At 44.1% G+C, this 11,122-nt stretch overlaps 1 protein-coding gene across 1 annotated transcript in view; it reads right to left on the bottom strand.

Moving 5' to 3' along the window:
• Positions 1 to 6,608: 6,608 nt before the first annotated feature.
• Positions 6,609 to 11,122, bottom strand: part of LOC143297703 (uncharacterized) — a 20,514-nt gene continuing 16,000 nt past the window's right edge. The window contains exon 4 of the mRNA XM_076610125.1: positions 6,609 to 6,851. Within this exon, the coding sequence (XP_076466240.1) occupies positions 6,609 to 6,851 (243 nt within the window). The remainder of the gene's footprint in view (positions 6,852 to 11,122) is intronic.

Below are 11,122 nucleotides of genomic sequence, written 5' to 3'. Positions count from 1 at the left end.
AACAAATGAATAAATAAATGTACACACACACACACACACACACACACACACACACACACACACACGAGCCGATTTCCCAGCCCAACCCTCATCACTCCACCCCTCACTTCCAGCGTCCTCCCTCATCCACTCTCCACCATCATTTGCCCCCTCCCCCACCTCCACACTCACCACCTCCTCCTCAAATCCCCCTCAAATCCTCATCACACACACACACACACACACACACACACACACACACACACACCATCATCCCAACTATCCGCCCTTTCTCACCCTCACCCCTCGTTACAGCTAACGTCAAGGGTGTGGCAGAAGATGAAATACGCACGTTAAAGATCCTGTAATCCATGTCGGCGTTCCGTGGGTTGTGGAAACAAGAACATAACCAGCAGGCATACCCCCGAAAACGGAACATGGATGCCTCATCGCAGGGTAATTAAACAAATCGGTCATATACGAAAAAGAAAAAATGATGCACGTCTGTCTGAGTATGTATGTGTCAAATCTGATTGAGTATCAGTATCGGTAGCTCAAGGAGGCGTCACTGCGTTCGGACAAATCCATATACGCCACACCACATCTGCCCAAGCAGATGCCTGACCAGCAGCGTAACCCAACGCACTTAATGAGGCCTTGAGATTGAATGACACAGGAAACGAATGATCAGTGTCACGCAATGGCAGCCGTCAGTCGGCTCTACTCAGGAAGGCAGCCTGTTTTGCAAATGGCCCCATGGCCCAGTTTGAAAATCCTCGACCGAGGATAGGCGCTAATAAGTATCCATATCATATCAATCATATTATATCTTCTTCTTTCGTGGGCTGCAACTCCCACGTTCACTCGTATGTACACGAGTGGGGTTTCACGTGCATGACCGTTTTTACCCCTCCATATAGGCAGCCATAGTCCGTTTTCGGTGGTGAGTTGCCGGGAATGTTCTTTTTTCCACAACCCACCGAACGCTGACATGGATCACAGGATCATTAAAGTGCGTATTTGATCTTCTGCTTGCAGTATACACACGAAGGGGGTTCAGGCACAAGCAGGTCTGCACATATATGTTGACCTGGGAGATCGAAAAAAATCTCCACCCTTTACCCACCAGGCGCCGTTACCGAGATTCGAACCCGGGACCCTTAAATTGAAAGTCCAACGCTTTAACCACTCGGCTATTGCGGCCCGTCATCCTATCCTGTCCTATATTACGGTGTGGGACCTTGCTGATGGCGATGCTGGTGGTGAACCCCGGGCTGACCATGACACCCTCGTCCTCCGGGAAGGGCATGGCGTCGTGCGGGTGGATGATCACCTTGAAGCCCACGGTGGACGTCAGGTAGGTGTACTCGTTCTCCTCCGCGTTCAGGAGCAACGACAGGCCTGGGTGGGAGAGGGGCGGAGGTGGTGGAGGGGAGTTGTAGTGGAGGGCGGGAGGTTTTGGGGGGAGGGGTTGATGAGTGGGAGAAAGACGGAGAGTGGTGGGTGGGTGAAGGGGGGGGGGAAGGAGGAGGAGGTATGAGTGGCGCGAACGATTGAGGGGGGGAAGGAGGAGGTGGGTTGGTGAGGGTGGGGTGGTGGGGGGGGGAGGAGGAGGCGTCAGTGGGGAGGAGGGAGGGTGGTAGATTGGTGAGGGGGTGGGGGAGGAGGCGGATGAGTGAAGGAGGATGGATGAGGGGGTTGGGTCGATGAGGAGGAGCCATGAGCGGCGAGAACGGTGAGGGAAGGAGGGAGGGTGGTGGGTGGGTGAGGGGGTGGGTGGGGAAGGAGAGGAGGGATGAGTGGAGAGAAGGGTGAGGGAGGGAGGGAGGGTGATGGGTGGGGTTTGAGAGGGTGGGGGGGGGGGAGGAGATAAGTGGGGAGAACGGTAAGGGAACGAGGGAGAGGGGTGGGGGGAAGAGCGATAAGTGAGGGGGAGAAGGGAGGGTGGTGGGTGGATGAAGGGGGAGGAGGAGGAGAGTGAAGCGCAAAAACATTATGTATGTACGAGTACAATTGTTACACACACACACACACACACACACACACACACACACACACACACACACACACACACACACACACACACACACACACACATAGAAGCTTGTTTGGTAAAGGTTTGAGTGTGTTGCCATCATTGCAACTGTCATCATGATTACCACACCACCAGGTGGAGAGGGGGGAGGGGGTTGTGAATGGGGCGTTTTGTGTGTGCGTGTATTATGTGTGCATGTATATGTGTATATACGTGCCGTGAGAGTTTGTGTCTTTATACAAACGTGCGTGCGTGTGTTTTCATTGTTGTTATTGTTGTTGTCGTTGTTGCTGCTGTTGTTGTTGCTGCTGTTGCTGTTGCTACTGTTGTTGCTGTTGTTATTGTTGTTATTGCTGCTGCTGCTGCTGTTGTTGTTGTTGCTGCTGTTGCTGTTGTTGTTGTTATTGCTGCTGCTGCTGTTGTTGTTGTTGTTGCTGCTGCTGTTGCTGTTGCTGCTGCTGTTGTTGTTGTTGTAAAGATAAGATCAGTTGAGATAAGAATGACTTTTCATCTCAAATTAGAGAAATTTGGTCAGGTGCATTATCACAACCTGTACAAGTTAACAACATGGAGACCATAACTGTAAATGAAACCAAAAAAAAACCAGCTATTTGGAATCTAACGAAGACACAAATGTAAAAAATTTGTTTTTTTCACACACTCCGTTTCATGTATTCATTCCACATATTGCAGGTAATGTTTTAAATGTAAAAACAGAAAGAATTAATAAACATTACTTTGAATGCGATTATGAGCATATTGCAGGTAATATTTCAAATGTAAAAACAGAAAGAATTAATTAACATTATTTTTTATATGATTATGAGCATAACATACTAACAGCACATTGTTGTTGCTGCTGTGGCTCACCTCTGGAGGGTCCCGGCTTGGTGACGGACGCGACTTTCAGCTCTTTGTTGAAGGTGAAGCAGTTGCCGTGCTTGCTGTTGTAGAACTCCGTGAAGTCACTGTCACACACGTGCACGTGCACACACATGAATACATACACACGACATGTTCCTTTTTCTGCCTTGCTTCTTGATCTGCCCAGTTCTAACTGGTTCTGCATGAATTGTACTCACTGGATGCCCGTTTAACCAGCCGCGAAGCTTTTATTTCTGTAACCTAACCAGAAGGAGCTGTACTCCAGCGAAAATGTGTTGAATTTTGATAACAAGTTTTAGAGACATAAACAGACTACTGTTGCTTATATCTTTATATGTTTCTATTTGCGAGGTTTACTTCAGTATGTTCTACGAGATGCGGAGCCCAGGAGCCAGTTGCATTGCTTGGTTCCAACTTTTTGACAGTTACACGTGACTAAATGCCTACGTTGACCGAACTACGCCATTGGTCAGTTCCATACTACACACAGTTCGTAGCGGGTTACGACCACACTAGGCTCTTCCGTCCGAGCATTGCAACTGGCTCCAGACCCCAACAGAGTGTGATTTTTTCGTGTGTGTGGGCGGGGCGCGGGGGAGGGGGTTAAAGGAGTTGAAGATGTGGAAGATGAAGTAGATATGCATGTCCTTATGTATAATGTGTGTGAAGTGTCTGCTTCAGTGAATTCATTCGTCTTTTCTTATTAATCTAAAACCCATTCAGTGCCAGGTTGAAAACAGTAGAAAGTGGTGTTTCAGGTCATAAAACAGACTATTAACAAATAAATAAACGAAAACATTATCCAAAACAATAAGCCTAAAACTGAGAAAATGGTCAGGAGATATACCACTCTAGATAAACTGTGTGAATTTTCAGCCTTACAGAGCTATTTCCCTTTTTCTGATGACGTCATCAGTGATGTCATTATGCACGTACGTAATACGTTCAGGGCAGTCAATGGGTTTTCTTACTTTGCTCTCTCTCTCTCTCTCTCTCTTGTGGCTTTTGTTTTGTGTTGGTTGCTCGTTTTGGTTGTTTGGTTGTTTCCTTTGGCCTGGGGACCGGATGTATGAAAAAAAACCAAAAAAAAACAACGTATATCCTTACTCATTCCACTTTCCTCATGGCATAAAACCCAGCTCCATTCAATTCAGTGCCACCTCCACCGTCCCCTCCACCCCCTACCTACTGTTCCACCAGTAGTGTAGTGTATCTGGTGAAAAGTTCGCCTTCCTCCGCACTGGTCAGATCAACAACAACGACAATTCAACTTCACAAACTCACTACCACCTTCCTTTCCCCTCGACACTCACATAAGATAAACCTTCCATTTACTGCTATCTTTTTATGTAAATCAAGCCTTGTATGTTCTGGGGGGTGGTTATGGAATCATATCCCAGAAACTTTAAAAACGGAATCAGATTTTCAAAAATTCAGATCTAACTTACTAATATACCTAATGAATCTCTCAAACTTGGCACCTCTTTATCCTAAAATGTACTGATTATGTTCCAGTGTCAGTGATATACGAATATAGAAAATGAAGTTTGCTTTTGATGCACCACCAGTGTCCCATCTCTGTCAATTTATCTCTCCTCCTTCCCCCCCCCCCTCCCCCTTAATGATTTGATCTTTTCAATGACAGTCTGTCATGTCGTGCGTAATTAGGTAATGCGCATGCTTTCATTAATGCCTTTTATTTTCATATGTAATTGTGTGTGTGTGTGTGTGTGTGTGTGTGTGTGTGTGTTTTGCTTTTGTTTTTGCTTTGTTTGGTTTGGTTTTGGTTTTTTGTTGTTGTTTTTTTACTTCTTCTTTGCCCTTGAGGGCTGGATATAAAAAAAAAATTTTTTTAAAGCAGCTGTGCTTACTCCACTACCCTCGTTAAATAAAAATTCGTTTCGTCTCGTTTCACAGCTCAGAGCAGTTGAAGATGTGGTACACAACAACAACAACAACAACAACAACAACAATTCAACTATACTACCACCTTCCTCCCTCCTCACAGCTCAGAGCAGTTGAAGATGTGGTACACAACAAGAACAACAACGACAACAACAACAAAAACAACAACAACAACATTTCAACTATACTACCACCCTCCTCCCTCCTCACAGCGCAGAGCAGTTGAATATGTGGTACACAACAACAACAACAACAACAACAATTCAACTATACTACCACCCTCTTCCATCCTCACAGCTCAGAGCAGTTGAAGATGTGGTACACAACAACAACAACAACAACAACAACAACAACGACAACAACAACAACAACTACAACAATTCAACTATACTACCACCCTCTTCCATCCTCACAGCTCAGAGCAGTTGAAGATGTGGTACACAACAACAACAACGACAACAACAACAACAATTCAGCTATACTACCACCCTCCTCCCTCCTCACAGCTCAGAGCAGTTGAAGATGTGGTACACAACAACAACAACAACAACAACAACAATTCAACTATACTACCACCCTCCTCCCTCCTCACAGCTCAGAGCAGTTGAAGATGTGGTACACAACAACAACAACAACAACAACAATTCAGCTATACTACCACCCTCCTCCCTCCTCACAGCTCAGAGCAGTTGAAGATGTGGTACACAACAACAACAACAACAACAATTCAACTATACTACCACCCTCCTCCCTCCTCACAGCTCAGAGCAGTTGAAGATGTGGTACACAACAACAACAACAACAACAACAACAATTCAACTATACTACCACCCTCCTCCCTCCTCACAGCTCAGAGCAGTTGAAGATGTGGTACACAACAACAACAACAACAACAACAACAATTCAACTATACTACCACCCTCCTCCCTCCTCACAGCTCAGAGCAGTTGAAGATGTGGTACACAACAACAACAACAACAACAACTACAACAATTCAACTATACTACCACCCTCTTCCATCCTCACAGCTCAGAGCAGTTGAAGATGTGGTACACAACAACAAAAACAACAACGACAACAACAACAACAACTACAACAATTCAACTATACTACCACCCTCTTCCATCCTCACAGCTCAGAGCAGTTGAAGATGTGGTACACAACAACAACAACGACAACAACAACAACAACTACAACAATTCAACTATACTACCACCCTCTTCCATCCTCACAGCTCAGAGCAGTTGAAGATGTGGTACACAACAACAACAACAACAACAACAATTCAACTATACTACCACCCTCCTCCCTCCTCACAGCTCAGAGCAGTTGAAGATGTGGTACACAACAACAACAACAACAACAACAATTCAACTATACTACCACCCTCCTCCCTCCTCACAGCTCAGAGCAGTTGAAGATGTGGTACACAACAACAACAACAACAACAACAATTCAACTATACTACCACCCTCCTCCCTCCTCACAGCTCAGAGCAGTTGAAGATGTGGTACACAACAACAACAACAAAAACAACAACAACAACATTTCAACTATACTACCACCCTCTTCCATCCTCACAGCTCAGAGCAGTTGAAGATGTGGTACACAACAACAACAACAACAACAACGACAACAACAACAACAACAACAACAATTCAACTATACTACCACCCTCCTCCCTCCTCACAGCTCAGAGCAGTTGAAGATGTGGTACACAACAACAACAACAACAACAACAACAACAACAACAACAACAACAACAACAACAACAATTCAACTATACTACCACCCTCCTCCCTCCTCACAGCTCAGAGCAGTTGAAGATGTGGTAGCTGCAGTGGATCAGCATGTTTTCCAGCTGATGTCCAAAGTCCTGCCTTTTCTTCTTATCCAGGCTCCGCAGGTAGTCCTGCACCTTGTAGTCCGTCTCCACCGCCTCCTGCGGATCGAAGAAGTCCCCGTAGTCGTAGTTGCTGTAGTCGTAGTAGTCGTCGTTGTCGGCGTCGGTGGTTCCTGGCTGCGATGTTGGCGTATTGGCTGGGGTCTGTCATGAAGAAAAGGTAAGGGTGTTGGTGATGGTGCTGGGGTCATGACACAAGATCCAATGGCCTCGCTAAAATAAAATAAAATAAAATAAAATATATAAAATAAAGCGATCCTCCAAGGAACTGTTGAGGGTGGGGGACGGGCGCAATAGCCGAGTGGTTAAGGCGTTGGACTGTCAATCTGAGAGTCCCGGGTTCGAATCACGGTGACGGCGCCTGGTGGGTAAAGGGTGGAGATTTTTACGATCTCCCAGGTCAACATATGTGCAGACCTGCTTGTGCCTGAACCCCCTTCGTGTATATATGCAAGCAGAAGATAAAATACGCACGTTAAAGATCCTGTAATCCATGTCAGTGTTCGGTGGGTTATGGAAACAAGAACATACCCAGCATGCACACCCCCGAAAACGGAGTATGGCTGCCTACATGGCGGGGTAAAAACGGTCATACACGTAAAAGCCCACTCGTGTGCATACGAGTGAACGCAGAAGAAGAAGAAGAAGAAGAGCTGAGGGTGGGGGAGCGAAAGGGAGGATAGAATAAAATTGATCGACAGACAACATTGCAGTGGACTGCAAAAACCATTCGCAGAGACCCCATGCTTTGACACACAACTGAAAGACCCAGAGGAATCTGGTGAATAGTTCTCCGAAGAAGAAGAAGAAGAAGATCAGCAGCAGCAACAACAACAACAGGATGGTGTCGGTGGTGATGGTGATGGTGGCGGGGATTGCGTCGACACGGGTGATGATTGTGGTGAGGGGTGGGGGGGTGGTTATGATTACGACACATTCTTACAGAGAGACAAACAGATAGACAGAAAAATGTACAGATGGACAATCAACTACAACAGACATACAACAAAACAACAACAAGTGTCCTATACAAGATATATATAAACACAACCACACAAAAAAATCCGCAGCACCACCACAACCACAACCACCACCACCACAACAACCATAGCCACCACTACCACAACAGCAACAACAACAAAACAAGAACAATGACATCCACCACTTCCACAGCATCAACAACAGCAATAACCAGCCCTACCACCACCATAACAACAACACCTAGAGCCACCACCACCACCACAATAACAACAGCAAGAAAATAAGAACAACGACAACCACCACCACCACAGCAACAACTACTGCCACACCCACCACCACCACCCCAACAACAACAACAACAAAAACGACAACCACCTCTACCACAGCAACAACTACCATAACCACCACCACAACAACAACAACCACCACAACCACCACCACAAACACCAAACCAACAACAACCACAAACACCAGAATAACAACTACCACAACAACAACAGCAACTACTACCACAACCATCACCAACAACACAACAACAACAGCCAGAATCACTACAAACACCACTACCATAACAACAACTACTACTACTACCACAACCACTACCAACACAACAACAACAAAAACAGTCAGAATCACTACAAACACCATAACAACAACTACTACTACTACCACCACCACCACCAACACAACAACAACAAAAACAGCCAGAATCACTACAAACACCACCACCACAACAACTACTACCACAACCACACCAACACCACCACAACTACCACCACAACCACCACCAACACCACCACAACAACAGCCACAATCACTACAAACACCATAACAACAACAACTACTACTACCACAACCACCACCAACACCACAACAACAACAACAGCCACAATCACTACAAACACCACCACCACAACAACTACTACCACAACCACCACCAACACCACAACAACAACTACTACCACAACCACCACCAACACAACAACAACAACAACAACAGCCAAAATCACTGCAGACACCACAATAACAACAACAACTACTACTACTACCATAACCACCACCAACACCACAACAACAACAACAGCCACAACCACTACAAACACCACCACAACAACAACTACTACCACAACCACCACCAACATCACAGCAACAACTACTACCACAACCACCACCAACACAACAACAACAACAGCCACAATCACTATAAACACCACCACCACCACAACAACAACTACTACCAGAACCACCACCACCACAACAACAACAGCCACAATCACTACAAACACCACCACCACAACAACAACAACCACAGGAAAACAACAAAAACGAGAGAATGGGGTTATTAAATAAACAGATAAATGAAAAAATAAATAGATAAACAAGAGAGGCAAAGCCTTCAATCTAATCGTTAAAATGTGTTCTGTATTTGTTATTATAAAGCAATGTAATGTTTAAGATGAGAAAGATCAGTTTAAAGCAAATTAAGTCCCCTAGCATTAATTACAGATTAATTTCCCTTTTTTACTATCTGCACCAAAACGTTTGTAAAATAAATAAAACTTCCAAGCTTAGCAAAAGAAGTTCTTGTTTGAACAAAAAATGATAATAATGACTGCTCTTGTTGTGTCGAATATATGATCAAAGTGCCAAGTTTAGAGAATACAAAAAATATAAATATAACAGTAAATGCAGTTTGCATATAATTTGGCTTTTTTTTGGTTTTTTTTGTACCCATCCCAGAGGTGCACTATTGTTTTAAACAAGATGACTGGAAAGAACTGAATTTTTCATATTTTTATGCCTAATTGGGTGTCAACTGACAAAGTATTTGCAGAGAAAATGTCAATGTTAAAGTTTACCACGGACACACACACACACACACACACACACACACACACACACAACCGAACACCGGGTTAAAACATAGACTCACTTTGTTTACACAAGTGAGTCAAAAAAAGCAACAAGAAGAACAAACAACAAAACCCACAAAACAACCAAAAGAAAACACACTACTAACAAGCGTATCGAACAAATGATACCTGGTTGGAAGACAGGCAGAACACACTACTAACAAGCGTATCGAACAAATGATACCTGGTTGGAAGACAGGCAGAACACACTACTAACAAGAGTATTGAACAAATAATACCTGGTTGGAAGACAGGCAGAACACACTACTAACAAGCGTATTGAACAAATTATAATAACTGGTTGGAAGACAGGCAGAACACACTACTAACAAGCGTATTGAACAAATTATAATAACTGGTTGGAAGACAGGCAGAACACACTACTAACAAGCGTATTGAACAAATAATAACTGGTTGGAAGACAGGCAGAACACACTACTAACAAGCGTATCGAACAAATGATACCTGGTTGGAAGACAGGCAGAACACACTGCTAACAAGAGTATCGAACAAATTACAATAACTGGTTGGAAGACAGGCAGAACACACTACTAACAAGCGTATTGAACAAATAATAACTGGTTGGAAGACAGGCAGAACACACTGCTAACAAGAGGATTGAACAAATTATAATAACTGGTTGGAAGACAGGCAGAACACACTACTAACAAGCGTATTGAACAAATTATAATACCTGGTTGGAAGACAGGCAGAACACACTGCTAACAAGAGGATTGAACAAATTACAATAACTGGTTGGAAGACAGGCAGAACACACTACTAACAAGCGTATTGAACAAATAATACCTGGTTGGAAGACAGGCAGAACACACTGCTAACAAGAGGATTGAACAAATTACAATACCTGGTTGGAAGACAGGCAGAACACACTGCTAACAAGAGGATTGAACAAATTACAATAACTGGTTGGAAGACAGGCAGAACACACTACTAACAAGCGTATTGAACAAATAATACCTGGTTGGAAGACAGGCAGAACACACTGCTAACAAGAGGATTGAACAAATTACAATAACTGGTTGGAAGACAGGCAGAACACACTACTAACAAGCGTATTGAACAAATGATACCTGGTTGGAAGACAGGCAGAACACACTGCTAACAAGAGGATTGAACAAATTACAATAACTGGTTGGAAGACAGGCAGAACACACTGCTAACAAGAGGATTGAACAAATTACAATAACTGGTTGGAAGACAGGCAGAACACACTACTAACAAGAGGATTGAACAAATTACAATAACTGGTTGGAAGACAGGCAGAACACACTACTAACAAGCGTATTGAACAAATGATACCTGGTTGGAAGACAGGCAGAACACACTGCTAACAAGAGGATTGAACAAATTACAATAACTGGTTGGAAGACAGGCAGAACACACTGCTAACAAGAGGATTGAACAAATTACAATAACTGGTTGGAAGACAGGCAGAACACACTACTAACAAGAGGATTGAACAAATTACAATAACTGCTTGAAGACAGACAGAACACACTA

This window comes from Babylonia areolata, chromosome 23 (assembly GCF_041734735.1).
Source record: "Babylonia areolata isolate BAREFJ2019XMU chromosome 23, ASM4173473v1, whole genome shotgun sequence".
In the NCBI taxonomy this organism is placed as follows: domain Eukaryota; kingdom Metazoa; phylum Mollusca; class Gastropoda; order Neogastropoda; family Buccinidae; genus Babylonia; species Babylonia areolata.
The sequence above is the reverse complement of the archived record's forward strand: the minus strand, read 5'-3'. Positions and strand labels throughout refer to the sequence as shown.